Source organism: Molothrus ater, chromosome Z (genome assembly GCF_012460135.2).
Source record: "Molothrus ater isolate BHLD 08-10-18 breed brown headed cowbird chromosome Z, BPBGC_Mater_1.1, whole genome shotgun sequence".
Lineage (NCBI taxonomy): Eukaryota > Metazoa > Chordata > Aves > Passeriformes > Icteridae > Molothrus > Molothrus ater.
In genome coordinates, this window is record NC_050511.2 from 49060310 (window position 1) to 49080268 (window position 19959).

General features: G+C 41.1%; 1 protein-coding gene across 2 annotated transcripts; it reads left to right on the top strand.

The window, feature by feature from the left end:
* The first annotated feature begins 1229 nt into the window (after positions 1 to 1229).
* On the top strand, positions 1230 to 13365 carry INIP (INTS3 and NABP interacting protein). Of its 2 annotated transcripts, none has more exons than XM_036403828.1 (6): positions 1230 to 1350; positions 1711 to 1818; positions 2325 to 2412; positions 9128 to 9230; positions 11726 to 11816; positions 12698 to 13365. In XM_036403828.1, the coding sequence occupies exons 3-6, from the start codon at positions 2388 to 2390 to the stop codon at positions 12791 to 12793; spliced, it is 315 nt and encodes a 104-aa protein (XP_036259721.1). In that variant the 5' UTR covers positions 1230 to 1350; positions 1711 to 1818; positions 2325 to 2387; the 3' UTR covers positions 12794 to 13365. The 2 variants fall into 2 exon arrangements, with proteins under 2 accessions (XP_036259721.1, XP_036259722.1); XM_036403829.2 differs by having other exon boundaries at positions 1269 to 1346.
* The last annotated feature ends 6594 nt before the right edge of the window (positions 13366 to 19959 follow it).

Sequence of the window (19959 nt, forward strand, 5' to 3'; positions counted from 1 at the left end):
CACCCTTGCTGTAAGGGTCATTTTCTCAGAAGTGCCTGTTACATACACCATCAAAACCTGAATATGAAAAAAATTAATATCCTGCAGTAAAAGCATGTCTACGTAGACACCTTGAACTAAGTAATACAAAAAAGTAACTGTTTTCCTGTTCTTGTCTTTACATTCAGTTAAAGAAGAAAAGGGTCTTTATTTCATGAAAATTATTTTATGCCTTAAAAAAACCCTGCATATCAAACTGAAGTAGACAATGTGACTGATTTTTGGCTACAGAGAGGTCAGAGATCTGTATGCAGATCCATCTGTATTCAGTCTTTAAATCATGTATTTATAGCAGTCCTTAATAGTTCAATCAAAGCTACAGCTGCTACTTAGTCCAGTTTGATTCAAATATTTTAACCACAAGGGCATAAAAGTCTCAGATTGCTGCTTTAAGACTATGATTTATTCCCCAGGTCAGACCGAATCATTTAATCAGATACCCTCATCTATACCGTTGTTACTTGACATTCCAAAAGCAAACCACGCGCTAATTCCATGAACAAACCTCTCTGGAATTAATTCCAAATATTGCTGCTGTCTTCAAAGACAATCTGCATGACAGTGATTTAAAGAAAAAAAGAAACAGGAGAAGAGGACACAACCTCAAGTTGCACCATGGGAGGTTCTTCCCTGAAAAGCGATTAGATTTTGGAATGAGCTGCCCAGCCCAGGGAGGTGGTGGAGTCAGCGTCCCTGGAAGCGTTGAGCAATGACTGGGTGTGGCACTTAGTGCCTTGGTCTGGCTGATAGGGTAGTGTTGGGTCACAGGTTAGACTCCATGACCTCGGAGGTCTTTTCCAACTTGATTCCACGACCTCTTCCCTTCCACTTGTGGGGGTTTTTTACTATTTAACCTCGATGCTGCCTGGAGTCCCCCACTGTGCAGCACAAGCGTGAAACCCTGGCGCTTGCTCCTATCCCCAGGGGGATGCCCTCGGCAGGAGCAAACACAGGCAAACACTGCCTCCCAGCTGAACGCCACACTCCGCGCGGCCTGCCCCCGTTCCCACAGGCACAATCCCGACCCTTCCGGGCCCGGGCAGGGCGAGGTAAGGACGCGGGAGGAGAGGAGGCCGCGAGACGTGCGAGGGGAGGGCACGGGAAGGGAGGAGGGCGCGGGAAGTGCGAGGGGAGGGCACGGGAAGGGAGGAGGGCGCGGGAAGTGCGAGGGGAGGGCACGGGAAGGGAGGAGGGCGCGGCCGCTGTCGCGCTGTGGAGCGTCACGAGCAGGGGGCGGAAGCGGCGCGGCCGCGCTGCGGGGAGGGCGAGCCGGTGAAAGGAGCCGGAGCCCCGCGCTCTCGGGCCGGGTAGGTGGGTAGCAGGCGGGACTGCAGGGGCCTGGGCCAGGCCAGCTGGCCTAGGGCAGGGCAGCGGCCCCGGCTCGGGGAGAGCCAGGGAGGCCATCCGTCCATTGTGGGCGGTAGGGACAAGGCGAGCGGGAGAGCCCATTCCCGAGTGAGGGGGGGACTGGGCGGCGGGGGGGAGTGGGTCAGGCCGTCCATGGCTCTTGGAGAAACCCGTCCCGACCGCTCTCGCTGAGCTTAATTAATACTGCCATTGGGTTATTGATTCACCGCAGCGTTGCTGCTCAGGGACCCGCAGGTCCCGAGCGTAGCAATGACACGGTCTCCTGTGGAAGTGTGGCTGATTTGTGCTTCACGTTTCCTGCAGGATTCAGCGTTCCCATCCCTCGCCTCCGCCTGGCTGAGCCAGAGCTCTTCGCCACTGCACTTTACAGCCTGGCACCTTGATGGAAACAGATGTTGATGGTGGTCCGAGGTGACGTATGACCAAGGAGCAGCAGGCCTCCTTTTTTGTTTTGCCACAGCTGCAGCCAATTTTGGCTGGCCTTGTCTCTGGGATTTAAATTGCCTCTCCTCAAATAATCAGTTTTTCTTGAGTTAGAGCCTGAACTGGGGTCTTCCAAGGCTTCAGCTTTTAAGGACTACAAAGGTTTGATTTGATTCTTAAGTGTAGTCTGACATACCTTGTCAGGAAGAAGTTCAGTTGGGAAAATGGCCTGTATGACTCCAATTATTATATTATTTATACTAGAATGTTACTTCTAGAATCTGAAAAAAAGCATTGATCACAACCCTTGCTATTTCAAGCCCAAAGTTTCAGTCAGAACAATATAAACTGTATAATATATTTTAAGCAAAACACATGCTGTGTTCAGCTTGTGCTTTCTAACAGTTGCCATATTTATAAAGTCTCTAACAGGTTGAATTCCAAGCTCTTATTTTAAAGGAGTATGTTCATCTTGTATTGTGCCTGTTTTGCAGATATTTGTGGGGGTTAAAAGATTTGAACTCCAGCTGAATAAAACAAGGGCTGAAAATTGAAGGATGGCAGCAAATCCTTCAGGACAAGGTAAGTTTTAATTTAAGTATTCAAGGAAAAGTAAATGGAAAATATCAGTGAAATCACCATGACTTAAGTTTATTTTTATGGAAAGATGAAGAAAGGGAAGAGAGGTGGGGCTGAAAGCAGCAGAATGGCAGCAATTCTTCTGGGACAAGGTACACACACATTTAATGGTTGGAAAAGACCACTGATGGTTGGGAAGCTCTTTATTACTGAGCACAATGTTGTGCTCAGGGTTAGGAAGTAGGTATCATGCCTATGCTACAGTAATCCTTTCCTGAAGCTTATTTCAGACACTTACAGCACTTGGCCTTGAACATGACTTGCAGCTATTGCACTCAACATCAGAGAACAGCCAGAAGTCAAATACATTCTATGGGAACAGCAAGACCCAGGCAGTAATATTTGTCACAGCAGCAATTGGCCAGGCTTAGGAGAAAAAGCCAGTTAAAACCGTAATGGTAACTGCGATGAACTGTTCCTTTATACCAAGATGCATCTCAATTGTATCTGTAAAATAATAAAAGTCTTAGTAATGGTCCATCTCTCTGCATGTGCTTTAGAGGGGGCTGAGGGTCTGGAGGTGCCACCCAGTGAATTTGAAGGAGGATCTTAAATCGCCCTCTAGAGGTTTTCTGGAAACCTTAGAGGAGCTCTGAGGCTTTTCCTATATGGAAGAGCTGGGGACAAAGCTTCTCAGGTATGGCTCTTCCCTTACTTGTTTATGAGAAATGAATTCTGGGTTCAGTTTTTCCAGCAAGTGGAGACATTTTGCAGGTCTGTCTTTGTGTCCTTACCTCAAGCAATCCTGCAAACCTGGTGTTGCTGGATGATACTTCAGGGGCTATCCTATGACTCATGTGGTCCAAGCCACAGATTTTACTTGCTACTTGATGAAAAGGAGGTAGTTTCAGGAATGCTTTTTGAGATTTTATGAGGTGTTGAGAGAGAAGTACTGCAGATTGCAGAGCTGTCTGTTTGCAAATTTTAACTCTGAGAAAGTTTTTGGTACGTAATGGTAAATCTTGCTTTTATTCTGTGAACATGAAATTAGCATCATTGCAAGGAATAGAATGTTGTCACAGAGAGTCAAAAGCTGCTTTTTCTTAAATATCTTGGTTTACTGAGATGGGATTTTAAGGCCAGAATACTTTTGCTTCCCTCCCAATTCCAGCGATTTATAATTTAGTAGACCCTTAGGATCTTTTATATTTGGGATATCCTTTGTAGACTCATTAAAGGAACCATGCAGTTATTATTTGAAAATTGTTTGCACTAAGGAGACAAGAAACGCTATCAAGTTTAATTACCAAATAAGCCTATAAGGAGTACAACTAGGAAAATTAGAAAGGAACAGGTGAATATGAACAACAGTTCAGGGTTTCTGTCTTTGCTAGGTGCAGTCTGGTAGTGAAAAGGACTGTGAAAAACACTGCATTTTTAGCTTGCCTCCTGGCATATGTATTAGTACTGTTCAAGGAATCCATTCTCTTCACTTGGACAAAAAGCATACAAGTTTACTGAAATGCTCACCAGAAGGGTTTTGAATGGTAGCACTTACTCAGGCAGAGCTGTAAGGATGAATTAAACAGTAGCCTTCTACACAGGTAAACAGTGATGGGAATTTTTTGTACTGAATTACTAATGTTTTTCCTTTGATTTGTATCAGATATTTTCTTAGGAGTAAATATGAGTTTTCCATTGATAACAGACTTGGACTATAAAAGTTAAGATGTTTTGAACCAGACTTTTATTCACTGGCCTCTTAGAAAAGCACTCTTGGTAGCGAGCAGCATATGAGTGCAGAAAAACCAAGAAGAATTGAATGAAAAGCCTTATTTCAGTTCATTAGTACCACAGGGAACTGATGGCATGAGACTGACTGTGGCTTTAATAAGCAATAGAAGGTCTTGCTGTATGTATGCTGTGTTTTGTCTATCACATGCACTCATTGACCAGAGTGATACACTTTGAGGGGTGGAAATCAGCTTCTGAATTAGAGCAAATACTTCCACGTGCTCAGGAATACACTGCTCCTACTGCAGTACTTCACAGTACTTGGCAACATGGATTCATCAGGCTGCTCTTGTGAAATGCCTGTGCTTGTGTGCAGCAAGGCCAGAGCCTTGTTATGTGTAACTGAATTAGCCACTCTGTGTGTGAGTTCTCCTAGAGGAAGCTGTCTGAAATGAGAGAAATGTAACTGTTCAGGACAGAATTCTCCTTTTGGTCCTCAGAGGTGGAAAAGATACAGATCCTGCTTCAGACAGGGCTGAACGTTTCAGAAAAGAAGAGTTCTGGTATGTTGGAAGAAGAAACTCTTGAAATATGAACAGAATTCTAAGTTTAAGGCTGCAGCAATTCGAGAGTCTCTTTATGTCCTGAAAGTTGTTTATTCTTTTCCCTAAAGATATGTGGGGGCATTCCCAGGGCACATTCTAAGCAGTTCGATATGGCTCTCTGTTCACCAGTCTGAAAAGGAAGATTGTACTGTTCTGCATTGAATTATGTCATCATCCACACATTTTGCCCTTCCCAATCTGAGTCTGATCTGTGTGTAAACATAGTACTTGAGAACTTTGCAGCCATAAAGCTGTCAGTTACTTATATTATATACATATATACTTATAGGTATGTAGCGGTTTTCTGGAGGCACAGACAAAATACTAATGTATTTTTAAGTAATTCTACTTAATTTACTGAATAACCAGTACACCTTTTGTTTCATTGTCATACAAAGTATATGAAAGCATATCCAGATGTAAATTGTTACTCAGAGTATTGGCATGCAGCAGATTGTTAGATGATGTTTTGAGATGCCAGTCATCATAAGTAGAAGAGGCCATCAGAATAGAATTACTCCATTTTCTTCACAAGCGGTGTGTGTTTAATATGGACTTTGAATTCTGCTTTTTAAGAGGCTGCTGCCTCACTTAATGAATGCTGCCATTTATAGAAACATGCACTTCAGTAAAGAAATTGCTTTAAGTCCTTTATGAATTGAGCAGGCAGGACAAAATGCAGTGCATTTCAATGTTCAGAGCTCGGAGCTCACACACAGCTTTGAAAACATTTTCTAAGTAAAAGGGTATTTTGGACACAAAGTAACAGTGGGCTTTTTAGTGCTGTTACACATCTATGGGTAAATGATAAACGGTGCCTCTTGGAAAAAACTTAAATGTCCTGTGAATTTGAAGCAACAAATCAAGGAGAAAAGATAATCAATGAAAAGCAAAAAGTTAAAAACAGATAAATGTAATGCTGTTGCTAGCTATGCAGAGTTTATTAGAAGAACTAACTGACATAGGTAATGGTTAGATAGGGTGGTAGATAAAATGTTGAGAGTACATTAGAGAGAGAGGCTTGCTGTGAGCTCTTAAAGCTGGCAGTATCACTCAGCAAGGTTTCAGCTTTCTCTGGCTTTCTGCCTTTCATGTGCAGAAAATAGGTGCAAGTAATCTTTCTTGTCCTGCACAAATACAATGCTTGGTGTCAGAAACAGAGGTGTCAGAAAGGTTTAAATTTTAAATGTCCTGAATTTGCTACATTAGAGAATAATCTGAGGATCTGGGTGCTCAGTTTGACATCTGACACTCCCATGATCTGTTTAACTGTCTTGAATAGATTGTTTTGTGTCAGGACTCATGTCAGCAAAGCAGAGGAAAATGCTTATAAACTGCAATATATGAACTGTTAGAACTCAAAATCTTAGTACAACTCAGCCCAGTGAAGGGAAGTCTAGATTTAAAGCTCTATTAGGAAGTTTGGGTGTTTAAAATCTGCACTGGTTTTCACAGATGGGAATCTTGTCTGTACTAAGGACAGCTTTTGATTTTTGCATGTCCACATTTTTAGAAGAAATGAAAGCAGAAAGTAGAAAGCAGAACAGACAAATCTGCAGATTAAATATTGCTCTTATTTATAATTGAAGCAGGAAACTTCTGTAGGAGTTTCAAATTGGTCTTTAGGAAAGCATTTTGGGTTCCTCAACAGGGAAGAAAATGAAAGTTTTGCTTATTTATTGCCAGATATGGTTAATTACTCTCTAAGGATGCCAGAATTTCTCTGTAAAATGGATTTCTCATGTTCCCCCCCTTCCATTGTTAACCTTTAAATGAACAGGCTTTACTTTGCACATTGAAGAAGTTTTCCTGCAGGAAGATCACGTTCCTCAGCTGAGGAGTACTAACATGTATATGTTGAATATGCTCCTCCACTTTCTTAAACAGGCTTTTTTTCCCTTGCCAATAACAAATTGTCTTAAACAAATTAATTTTTCAGCACAGCAGGTTGATGGTGGTTACTGTCTGAACTCTAGTGCAAAATACTACTTAAAAAAACCCAACCAACAAACAATCAAACAAAAGCACACCACAAATCTCTTAGTAGTGGTATGAGGAAAGAAAAGATACTTGGGTTTCTTCTGACTACCTCTAGAGTTTCTTTCACAAGATACTGTAACAAGACTCAAAATAGAAGACAGAGTCTTCTACTGTTTCTGATCACAGTTTAAAAACAGCATTTAAAATGTCTCAGGCTTTTCTGAATCATACCATCTGTTGTATCATAAATTTAAGTATATTTAATCTTTACTTTTTTAGATCACAAACTTATATTAAAAAGTGGTCTCCTTTTTCTTTCCATAATCATCATATCTTGTGAATTCCAAGCATGCATTTAAATTTATGCAGTTTAAGATAAGCAACCAGTATCAGTAGGGTGCTGAGTAATATGTCAAGTATAATGGTTTTTGGACTAAAGTTGTGTAGAATGAGCATACAAACATATGGTTGTTTTAGGTCAGGCCCTCTAAGAGGTGATTCAGTCATCTTTTCCACACATTGTCTCCAAAATTTACAAGAAAGTGAAGTCTGGGCTAGCTGCGGTTCAGAGTTATTAAATCCTAGCTTGTTGGCAAGATTTGTCAGCCTTTGTATGTCAGCTCTGTTTTAAGGTTTCAGATTCATTGCAAGCGCAAGGTCTTCAAAAAAAAAAAAAAGTGATAGTGTACAATACCCGAAGAGCAGAGAAACATCAAAGGCCTGAATCAGTACTCTTATCAAACAGAGTTTAAGTGGAGCTAATGCTACATAGGAAGGAGAGATTAGTGGACAGAAAAATTCCAGTTAATTAAATGTAACTGAAAATCTTGTTAACCAATATCAAAATAATTGTGGGTGTTCTTACATAAAACCATAGTACAATATAATCAAAAGACTGTGCTCCTTTCGAGAACTCTTGTGACACTGAAGTTCATGGATGTGTATATTAGGCATGGTAGAAGAAAAAGGTTAGAGCTTGATAGCAAGGCAGTACAGATGCATATTGTTATTTAGAGTTGAAGGTTTCTCTCTGGTGACTGTGTCCTTCATTATGCCATGCAGATGAAAGGAATTCTGGATTATGTGATTGAGCATCAGGACACGGTCTGTCAAAGAGGATGAACTTTTGAGTGCAGCTACTGAAAATAAATCATTTTACCTTGACATGTTAATAGTCTCCTTAAGAGTTATCGTGTGTGGCCTTCCTCACAGCTTGTGAACTACCATGTTTAGTGCTGCTAACACAGTTTGCAGGGCAGGGGCACGGCATGCAGCAACTTCCAGGGGGAATCTTGAACTTTTTGCATGGAGGAAATAAAGGAGAGCTGACTTTTACTCTTAACTTTTTTTTTTTAATGATGTTGTCATAGCTTGTTATTTATAGAACAGCAGGAAATAAGAGATTCAAGTTGCATTGTTTGCATCAAGTTTGCATTTCTGACATGAGGAGTGTACTTGGTGGCATAGAGGCAGGTAAGAGTCAGCTCTGGAGCTATTGTCCTCAGCTGTGCTGTTTGGACATACTGGGCAATAGCAGGGCTTTGTGCCTCTGGTTTGTTTGAGGGCTGCAGGGAGATCTTTTATTATATGAGTCCTGTGTAGGTGCAGGAGTTTTGCCATGTTTGCATTTAGAAGGCAACTTTGAAGAATACATGGGTGGCAGCTATTTTGGGCATTTTTGAAATTCTCTCAAGTCACCCTACTTCCTGATCCCTTCTCTAGTATTCAAGGTCGCTTTGGAAGAGTGATGAAAGCAGATGGAGGCCACATTCTTATGTGGTGTACGGACAGTTTAATGGTTAAAATTTGCTTCTCTATTCCAGCATTTGATCATACTCAGAGTAAGGGTAGTGTGTATAGGGCCCGTTATATTTAAACTTTTCTTCATAGATTGAATGAAACGTGTTTGTATAAACACATGTGCAAGCTTAGTGATTTGCTCATTCTTACCTGTTATATATATGAAATGCTTGTGTTACAGTTTGAATTCACTGACATGAGAAATTAAGCCCCATGCATATATTACTCCATTGTTATTGTTGAATTGAACATTCAGTGACTACTTTTTAAATGTAGAACCTGGTAAGTTTACAGCTTTTTTTTTTGGAAGGCAGCTATTTAAACATAAACATTGATTGTAGCTCCAGTGCTGGCTTGGGAAGGGATAGGCTCTAACTTGAGTTAAAAGCTTCTGTTTAAAATGTAATAATATGCATGATAGCTTATGGAAGCTATTGCATGCTGAAAAATGAAGCCTATTTAATAATAGTCTTTTGAAGTGAAGATCAGTATATTCATCTTAGAGTAGTTTTCTACAGGGATTTCTAATTCCACAGCGTTAGAGTTGGGCCACAGAAGTCAAATAAATATCTCTAATATTTTTCTGTCATTCTCACCAGGTTTCCAGAATAAAAATAGGGTTGCAATCCTGGCAGAACTAGACAAGGAGAAGAGAAAGTTACTTATGCAAAACCAGTCTTCCACAAATCACCCTGGAGCCAGGTATTTTATGTTCTTAGACCTGTTGGGCCATCACTGATTACATCAAGGAAAAAAAAGCCAAACAGCTAGTGAGCTGTAAACTTATATAAATACTTAACAGAAGTGTATTCTGACCATCTTTAATAACGAGGCAGAGGGACATTGGTCTTTAGGAACATACTTAAAAAGGTTTACATAGCATGAATTTTGGCCTATATAATTTCCATTTGAGAATGAGAGAAGCAGATACGCTTACTCAAGTGCATTAAAGTCTATCATAAAGAAAAATCAGGAAGCAGCCACTCAGAAAACATTTCCTTAAGCTGAAATGCTCTGGTGAATGGAAGTAGCAGACCATTAGGTTCAGGATTCTGTGTGCTTAGAAAAGGGCAGTTAGAGCAGGAGTGAGTTATTCTTGAAACTCCCTATGTGCAAGATGAAACCAGTGTATGTTACAGCAGATAATCCTGTAAAAGATGCTGTATTGTAGGGATGATTCTACATCGTAAAGTGTAATAGTCTAATCTGAGTTGAAGGGTGTTACTGGGTTTCTCCCATAGAAGACAAGAAGATCAGATTTTTGTCATAAATCAGTAACTAGAAAATCACACAATAATTTATGTGGAGAAATTGACATCCTTACACTTTGGGGTTATGGTGAAGTGAGTGCAGTGCCATGTTCTAGACACAGTGTAACCCACAACACCTGTGTAAGAGTCAAATACTCTGACTACAGTCTGAGTGCTGCCTGTGTCTTTTCTTCTGAGAGATTCCAGAGCACTTTTAATTCCTTCATAAGGTCAAAAAACATGCAGAATACTTGAAATTGCCTCATGTAGACTTCTGAGTGAGGTAAGAAGTTACTATTAAAAACTTTATGTGGTTATTACTTGAGCAAAATTGTTGCGAAGAAAATCAGAATATCATACTGTTATGTACAGCTCCTGGCAGCAGTGTTTCTGTGCTTCATTATAAGCCTGACAGCTTTAGGGAGTGCTTGTTTACTCTCTTTTTTCTTTAAGGAAATACAACACTGTATTCTAGTGAGCAGAATTAGAATTTTCTAGTTTTGAAGGTGGACATGGGTGGAACCTACCATGCAACAGTCAGACTCTCTGCTTTGGTGTGGTGGGCTGATGTGTGATATTTGAGAAGCTCACAGTTTTTTGATGTTGTGCCAAAGGTCTTGCACCACAGAGTTGTCAGAATTGAGACCATAAAAATTGTGCAAACTTGACCAATAGAGCTTGATGTACCTAAAACACAACAGTGGCAGGGACAGCATAGGGGTGAATGGGTTTATTTCTTGACTTGGCATGTGAAAATCCTGTATCCAGGAACAGAAGACCTCTTTTGAAAAATGTCAGCTTATGGTGGAGCCTTAGGCTTATCTACAGAAATCATATTGAAAAGTTAGAGAGTACAGATTACAAGTTGCAAATTAAATGCCTCCAAAATCACTGAAAATACTGTGTTTTAAATAAACTGAGTACTACTCTTTTCCAGCAGTGAGATTTATCTTAATACTTGCCATAAGCAAAAATTTTTCTGAATTGTTTAGCTTTTGTTATGCATTTAGGCATAGATTTAGCTGCAGATCTTTTCATGAGCATGGCTACTTGTCAAAAACTGATTCACTAAATCAGCTGTTGACATTGAAACTGCTGGTAAAATTCAGTTGATGAATTTGCTTGGGATCCTTGTCATTTGTACTTCTGTCTCTGTGATTGGTAAGAGCAGGGATTTCAGCAGCAGTCTCCAGTGACAGTTTCAGAGGTAGCTTGGAATTGTTTTGCGATACAGTTCTAATGGTAACCCTCACCTAATTTCCATGTTACTTTATATATAGAGTTGGGGGTGCTTTTTATGTCTTCTTTTTGGTTTAAGAAGGCAGATGAGTCCTAAGATATAAAAGACAAGAAAAAGCATCAGTAAATTTTAATTTGAAACCTTACGCTGCAGTGAGATAGATATGCTAAATCAGTTTTAGGTACTCCAAGCTGTTACCAAAGGATCATTATTTCAGTTAACATCAATAGGAAGCTCCTGTTTCATAGGTAGTGAACTGCTTCCCCCCCACCGAAGATCTGTTCTTATACTGAAGTCTGCAGAGCTCTTGTTAGTGCTTCTGTTTGTCACAGCTGTTTAGAACAGTCACTCGGTGAATGAGTAGTGGTGAAAGCACAAAGCTGCTTTAGAAATTCCTTGCATTGTCCAACACTGCCCCCCACTGGTTTCATTCACTTCAGTGGGACTCAACCCATGGGCAAAATCCACTATAGCCTTCAGGTTTAGATTGGCAGAAATTGTTTATGGTGGCTCAAATTATACAGCTGTGGTCACTCCACCTACCATTTTTTCCTCTTATATTTACAGATAGTAATTCCAAACAGTAACTGACAATTGCCAAGCCATGAGTGAAATGAGAGCTCAGGAAGTCATGGTACCCATGGCTAGAATGGCAAGAACACCTTTTGGCTGTGGTCTGTGTCATACCATCTTGTTCTTTCTTGCAGCATTGCACTTGCAAGATCGCCTCTGAATAAGGATTTCCGTGATCATGCTGAGCAACAGCACATTGCAGCACAGCAGAAGGCTGCACTGCAGGTGAGCTGATACGGTCAGAGTTCAGCTTGACTCTTTTTAGATGCGCATCCCTTCAGAGAGCACCTTCCCTGCTCCTAGAAATATTGAAAAGCCCCTTTTAGGTATCTCTCATTTCTGCATTTGTCATAAGTGAAGTCTCTTGTGAAACATGTTCTTGGGCTTGGAGAGCTCCACCCAGCCCCACAGCCATCTCGTTGTGTCTCTGTTGAGCTCCCCCCAGTTTGTGTCTCAGACTGAGCTCAGATGGCTCCACTTGGCCTGCTGGCCATGCTGTTGCTGGTGCAGCTCACTGTGCCAGTTGTCCTTGATCACTCCAAGGGCACACTAAAGGCTCAGGCTGAATTTGAGATCCAGCAGGGCTCTTCCCTAGTGGTGGAGGGAGGGAATATGCAGAACATCTAGCCTTTGAACTGGGAAAGGGTATGTAGGATTTCACAGAGGTGTTCCAGAGCCATACAGCAGCTGCCTCCCTCAGGTGAACAAGCATATATCTACATCGCATGAGCAGAATCCTGGTGTCCCATGTTTGGGATTTTGTCTGGTGGCGCTCCATGTAGCAGCTGTCGTAAACCAAGAATTGCAAGCTGGTCATGGAAGGGAGGGGAAGTGGAAACATGGGGTCTAGGCAAAGAAGAGCGATGAGGAGTTGATTTGCTCCACCTCCACGGGGTTGGCTGAGAAGAGCAGAAGAGAATGTCCAAGTTAATTGCCCTGATGGGCCTTATTTTGATGTAGCTGATCTAAAATGCTGGGTTTGAATTTGACTTTCAGATTTAAGGAGCAAACTGGGAGAAATAAATAATGCTGCAGAAGCCATGAAATCTTAAATCATGTCAGTGCTGCAGGGAGAGATGCTTTAACAAATGCTTTTCTCTTTCCAGCACGCACATGCACACTCCTCAGGATACTTCATAACTCAAGATTCTGCATTTGGAAATCTTATTCTTCCTGTCTTACCTCGACTTGAGGCAGAATGAGGAATGTTGTCTCAGAAATTCAAGATCCGATTTTTGTCCATAGCAGGAGCTGTCTGACCTTTTAATTTCTTTATGTATCCTAAAACCTACTTTTTTTCTGGGTTCTTGCAAATGCCATTCAGAAGTGTGAGCTCTAGTGATGGGGAAATAGTGTTGAGAATTTTTTATCCTGTATTATTTCTGTTCCTCTGTCGGGTCAAAGTCAAATGCAAGACTTTTATTGGACTTTGAAGTGCACAGGGTTTGCTCTTCCCTGTTTCAGTGCTTCCTTTAAATAAATGTCCAAAACAGAGTCACCAAGAGATGCACAATCTGACAGCATTTATGTTTCTTTTTATTATGTAGAGGTATGGTTTTTGTAATGAATAATGAAAATTATTTCTGTCCATTAAAACAGACACGAATTTGTCAAATGCATCAGCCAGTCTTCCTCCCCCACCCTCTCCTATGCAGGAACATTTCTAGTGTACTGTTTGTAGCATCATCTGGTCTTAAGTCCTTAGTTAGAGTGTGCCTGACTCTTACCTTGCTTTGTGAAATATGAAAATGAATTAAAGTGGGAAAAAACAAAATGTTTCTAACAGTCTTTTTATGGGCAAAATGTCAAAAGTTCTCTGGACATTTCACATGGAAAGTGTTGTCTGCAAAGACAATTCCATTTAAAAGGACAAATTTTTCTAGTTATGCCTTTTTCAAGATTCAGTGTGTTCTATTTTTGTTCACTCTTTTCCTTGGTGTTTTTGTCCGTGGTAAACAATTCCAGCTTCCTGCTGGAAGAAAATCTATTGATATTAAGGTAAATTATTTTGGAACTGTGATTGTGCTACCAGGATAAAGTAACTTGGAATGAAAAATAGTTCTTACTTAGACTTCTTTATATCTCCACAGCTTTGCTCATGTAGTTATGCACTGATTGCACCTATGGAGGCAAGTTTTAGAAAACAGAAAAGAACAAGAAAACTTATGTGAGAACAATAAATCAGAAAGCATCTGTTAAACTGGTGCCCATTTGAAACAGCTCTGTCCTTTGCAGAAACTTAGCTGTCCCATGCAGTTTCCAGGGTTGTAGTTGGCATTTCCTCAGGGGCATGTAGGGTGTTCTGTTTCTATATGCAGGGGATTGCCTGAACCCAATAAGCACTACTGAACTATCTGTTCATATTTCACTGTTAATATTTGCAGTAATCAGGAGTACAGAACAACTACCAAGAGATGGGTGAAGGTATGAGGGAAATGCCACTGCTTTCGTATACCTCAGCTGAACATAGGCCTTTGCAGAAACTGGAGCATACTGAAACATTTTCAGGAAGGAGAATCTTCTGGACCCAGCCTGGTAGAACTTAAAGATGTGCAATTTTAACAAGAACTATTCATACCATATGCTTTTTTTTCTGGGTTCTGATGTGATGAGTCATGGGAATAATGATGGTTTTTGTGGGCAGTGGAGAAAGAATTCACTTCTATTTTCTGTGGTTGGCTCTGTGTAGCTTTTTCTTTTTAATTACCAATTATGAAATTACCGTATGAAATTGTCCTGTCTATTAATTATTCTGTAGTGTGAGCTGCATATCTTATTAGATGCTTTGAAGAAAAAGATGTGCAAATCTCAGTGTTAAAGAGGCAGCTATGAATCTGTCCAACCTAGAAACATACAAAGGCAAAGGTGTTAAAGCAAATGCAGTAGAAAGCATGGATTTTATATTTGAGTTGAATTAACATTTAAGGAGCTCTGTGCTACATATTTGAACTACAGAATCTTGGTATTGTACAGACTGCAAATGATCCAGGCAATGCAACAGTAATCATCTTTTTCCCTGGCAAAGTTATGGTTGCTCCACTGAAGGAGTTAACACTTGTTGGCTGGGTTGTTTTCACCTTGGGTATTGAAAGATCTACTTTTGGAAATTCAGGGCCTGAGCTAAAGAATGAGGAATGGTGGGGGGGGGGGGAATGAATGCAGCTGTTATGATATTTTAAAGTTATAATGTCTCAAATTATTCTTTGCAATTGTGAGGGTCTTGGTGCTATATGTAGATAGGATTAACTGTCAAATGCACAAATTACATATATGGAAGCACTTATCTTAAAATGACAGACTCAAGCACTTACTGTCAGATGCATCAGTGTGTCTTGCCACTCTTTCTTTCCTACTATTAATCAGTATTGGATACATTAATCTATCCTATACAGTAACTTCAGCAAAACCCTTTCTTCTCTTCGAACTACACATTCAGATTCAAACTATTACCAGTTAGAATACATGTGAACCAGGAAGTGTCTGGGATGTGTTGCTTCTAGCAGTAACCACTAAGTTGATCAGATGAAAACTGAAGGCCTGTTATACAGTGCTGGCCTGTGTACCTCAACACACATGACTCAAGCAATTTTTATTTAATTTGCTACAATAGAAATTGGCCTTTCCACTCACCACAGGTTGCTGTAGTGTCTGTGTCAGAGCTGAATGGTGGAGTGGAAGCAGTTCACAGACTGGGCTAAAGCATCATGAGATCAAGATTTTTCTAAGTGATGGCAGAGTTGTAATCTGTCAAGAACAGATGAAATAAAGGGATCAAAGATGTACAGAAGCACTAAAAGAACCGAACCCACAGCTTGTTTCTTAGCTCTGTCATCTTTTTCTTCTACTAGACAAGTTTTCACATCTTTGTTTTCCAAAGTCACCCAGCATTTCCCCACCACAATAGCCTCTGGAAAATGCTCTGGTTTAACTCAAAAAGCTTGGCTTGTAAAACCATGTGTGATTTTCTACCATATGTGGTTTTACTCTCCCTTTTTCCTTAGTATTTTCATTCTGCTGAATTCCTAGAAGCACTGGTATGAAACTGATCAATAATACCTGATGTTGTGTTGGACTTTATATCAGAACACAAAAGACTCAGTGCAATGCAGTTGTGGAAAGAAATTACAGCCCCTGGTGCAGCTTGCCTAGATCTTCCTAATTGCTTTGATGTGCTCAATCAGCAAAATTGATAAATGCTGTTTTTGCCTTCATGTGCTTTCAGCAATGGTCAAGCCACCTGTAATTTTCTAGTCCTGTGGACATAGCTGGGTAGCACTGTTCATGACCACTGTTCAAGGATCCTTGTCTGAGGTACACACTTTGGATGGCTCTAGGCTTTTATTAAATCACCTTTGTAATTTAAAGGCTAGAGGTCACTTACCATTTTGCTGCATAGCAGAGAAGTTAGTGCTCCAACCCAAGCCTTGAAGAAATGCATGAAGAGGCCTGGCTTTCCCCAGCCTCTTCAGAGAAGAGGAGAATGTCAATTATCAACCAGTTTACAGGGAACATGAGCTTGAACTGATGGAGGGAAATGCAGATAATGGCACCTTAGGAGTCCACAGCTTTTATGGCTTCTCTTACAGAATCTGCAGGGTTGTAGGGGGAGAGCACAAGGGCTGAAGGAGGGAATGAGCCAGAAACAGTGTAGTATGTGATTACAGACATGAGCAGGCAGTGACTATCTCAGTGCATCCTCTTAAGCATTATGGTAGCTAATTCATTCAAAATCAGGAGAATGGCTGAGAAAGCAGCTGGATGATTCCTGATGGCCAAATTTATAGCAGTGACAATTCCTCCTGACAAATCAGCTCAAATAGCAAGCCTTCTTGAAGGACAGTCAGTCCTGCTGAAACTGAAGCTGATCCCCATGTTTTGGGGAACATATGGACACATGAATCCTAAGGGAAAAATTAACAGAAGGCAGCTGGTCTGCTGGATGGTCTGTGTGCACAGACACCTCTGAAGGAGGAGGTGGAGAATGAAGGAAGGATTGTCTGACACCCAGCTGGAAAAGTCCACCTGTCCAGAGCTCTGTGTGCCTGATTTATGTTTTGCTAACACACAGGGAAAATTCCATAGCACCTGTCAGTAACACTGTTGTGTCTGGAAAGTCTGGTAATCAGTGTGTTCTGAAACACTTCTGGAGGGCTAAAATACAGAGCTTTCTGTAGAGAATGGCAACTTTGACAACTAATCAGTGAAGCAGTTTTCACATGCTGTTAGGTTAATAGCTTGCTCAGTGAGTTTCTGCATTTATTGGAAGCACAGAGCACAACCCAGGTATTTTACAAAGACAATACTGTCCTGTTTCCTAGTTCTTCCACTCATAGAAGGAAACAAATGATAAATGTTTGTTTACATTCCTTCCTTGAATACACGTTTTTTAGAGAGAAAGTTTAATGGATTAAATAGAGAAAGCTTGATTATTTTGGTGAGACGTTATGAAAAATTATGTTAAACTACTGGTGAGGAAATAACTTTCCTCAGCTATTGCCCTCTGCCAGTGTCATTCAGGTATTGAATTATGAAAGGTGGTGACATAGTTCTCAATCTGTTCTCTTGAAGCCTCTAATCTGGATACTTTGGTGTCAGTGGATGCTTCTTTTTTCATGAAGATTTTGTAGATAAGGTCTGAAAGTTGTTCAAAATCTACCTGGAATTTACAATCACAAGCTTACATGCCACCTTCACTATGCACATATGTTGCACATATTAGCATATTATATAACTGGGTGGTGGTGCATAAACTTCAGTAGGGAAAGATGTCTCATTGTAAAAAATATGTATAGATTTACAGGCATCTTTACATCTTCATTGGCTTTCTCAGTGTGTTACTTGAATCCTTACATGAGGCAAACTAAGTTACTGTTACCTTCATTTTTGCAGATGAAGAAAAATGCTAAGGGGTTCCGATGCCTGCAGGTACACGGAAAGCCAGTGGAACTGTCAGGATTGGCTCCTGGTTAGTCAGGTAGTGTGAGGCATCATCTGGAGACTATTGCTCTGCATCCCACACCAGCAGCTGGTTCATTACCCCCCTACTAGGAGGCGCAGAGCTCTTTGCTTTCTGTTTTGTCTTTGCTTTCACTAATAGCTAGTGCTTTAGCTTTGGTTTGGTTTTCTTTTTCAGATGGTGAAGACAACAAAGTAAGTCAGAGTCTGGGCCTTTTATGTTTAAAATTTTGAGCAGGAGAGATGGAAACCAAAAGAGCAATGCTACACTCCGTGTTTGGAAAGAGCTTTCTTTCTTGTGCTTTGTTGTTTGCAACAGTGACCAGATAAAGTTTCCCATTATGCTGGGGTTTAGCCATCACTGCATGCCCTAAGTATGATAGAGGATCTCTCTGTCTGGATGACTGTAGATTTTCTCCACCTGTCAGTCAGTGCCCACTTGTGGAAGTGGGAATGGCCACATGTAGGCCCAAGCAAAGCTGCTGTCTCGATATTTCTCTGCCAGCAAGACTGCACAGCTGGCTGACAACTGGGGTGGGTCAGAAGGACTGAGTGTTCACAGCCTGTCAGGAAGAGACACACCAAGAGTCATATGTTTTCAAACTCTGCCCAGCAGAGGGCTTGTTTGTCCACAGAAAGCAAAATGCTGTGCACTGGCCTGTGTAGGACTGGCTGCCTTGCCAGCACCCCTGGTAGTATCTGTAAGGGGGGGGGTTATGTCCCATCTAAATGAAGGGTTGGTTTGAAGCTACTCATTCTAAGCATAGCGTGCTTCCCTGGACTTTGAGTTTGTAAAGGCTGACTTTTCCCTCTGAGCTGGGCCTGCGTATATGTCCCAGTCTCCCTCTCGCACAGATTGGTTTTGTCAGATTCAGGCCTAATCACTCTCAATTTAATACCTTGAACTGGTCAGTTTGCTCTGTCAGCAAACAAGCCTGCTTATTAACCTGTCCGTTTGGATAGACCATATTTTTTTGATGGGTTTGCTGATCACATGACACAGCAGTGTACTGACATAAGACAGGTTCCTAAGCGCAGGAAGTCATTAATAGGTACAAACAACTGCTCATTCAGCCTTTGGTACTGATCTTCCTTTCAGCTAAGCATTGCTAGAACAATAACAACAAAAAAAATATTTCCATGTATGGTAATGGAAATGCTCCCCCATGCTCCTTTGTATCTTATTCCAGTGATAAACTCAGAGGCAAGGTTTCAGAGATGTCAGTAGGATGTCTTGATCCCTAGAGTACATAAGAAGAAATTGTGAGTCCAGCAGCACTCACCACAGTTTTCTGGTGATGCAGACATATGTTAAGGATAGCTGGTGATATTCAACCTAGAGTGGAAAGTCTAAAACCTAATAAACTATTGCTTATCCAAAGCCCCACCTCAGTGATATCCTCTATGTCTTAAGTCAGCAAATTGCTTCCCTCAGCATGGCTGAAGACAACTCAGTACAGCAGCAGAGCCCTAAAGCAGACAGGAAACATGGTGATTCTTGTTTCTGTGATTATTACTTTTTAGCCTTTCCACACTAATGTGGTCTGTAATTCTAGCTGGCCTGGTTTTTATGCTCTTTTGGTCCTTTGTAAGTCTTGTCAGCAATTTCTTAAAACTTTCTGTGGTTACCCTGTCAGTTAACATTTTTCTCTCTGCTAGACACATTCATTTCTCTCAGTTACACTGTGTTGCTTCTCCAGCTCCACTTCTTCCTTCCCTCCCTCCCATTAGTGTTCCTTCCTTGCAATATCCCTTACCTGAGCTACTTGGTTATGCCACAGCAAATGTGCTTTAATGAAGGTCTATTTCAGTACTAAACAAGATGTAAGCGCTTTTTGACAGATGCAAGCAAGACTAGGATCAGAAAGTTACTTCTGGGAACCCTCAGAGTGTGTTCAGCTGAGAAAGGTCATGAGGCTATTGGATAGCTCAGCATCACCCTGAAGTACTCAGATTCATTGATGAGGAAGTTGGGGGCTTTTTGCAGCACTTAAACAGTTCTATTATTATTGAAGAGTGACATAGATTGTGAAGAGTGTAGCAAGCTGAGTCAAACAAAATGCTGGCTGATTCCGGCCTGAGCAGAAGCCTGATGACATGAGTGAGGGTGCTACCTGATTTTGGCAAAGACTAGGTAAGCAACAACAGCACCTGATAAAGTGCACGTTGAGCCATCTATCTCAGTCCAGAGCTCTCTAAGGGGACAGGTTAAGGCAAGGGGATGTAAGGCTCCTCTGCTTTAACCCACAGAGACCACCTGCATCTCACATGTGGTCAGTTTGCCACATCCTTGGGCTCTGACCCAGTGGAAGGCAATTAATTGGCACAGTCCTCCCAGAAACTTACTTTTGCCACCAGACTGTAAGGGTCAAAAAAAGAGGGTAAAGCAGATGAGTGATGACTGGAAAAAGGT

Excerpts from the sequence above, each read along its gene's own strand:
- INIP (XM_036403828.1), top strand. The coding sequence starts at position 2,388 with ATGGCAGCAAATCCTTCAGGACAAG. Across the intron at positions 2,413-9,127 it reads AGCAAATCCTTCAGGACAAG|GTTTCCAGAATAAAAATAGG; the intron begins GTAAGTTTTAAT and ends CATTCTCACCAG. Across the intron at positions 11,817-12,697 it reads AGCAGAAGGCTGCACTGCAG|CACGCACATGCACACTCCTC; the intron begins GTGAGCTGATAC and ends TTCTCTTTCCAG.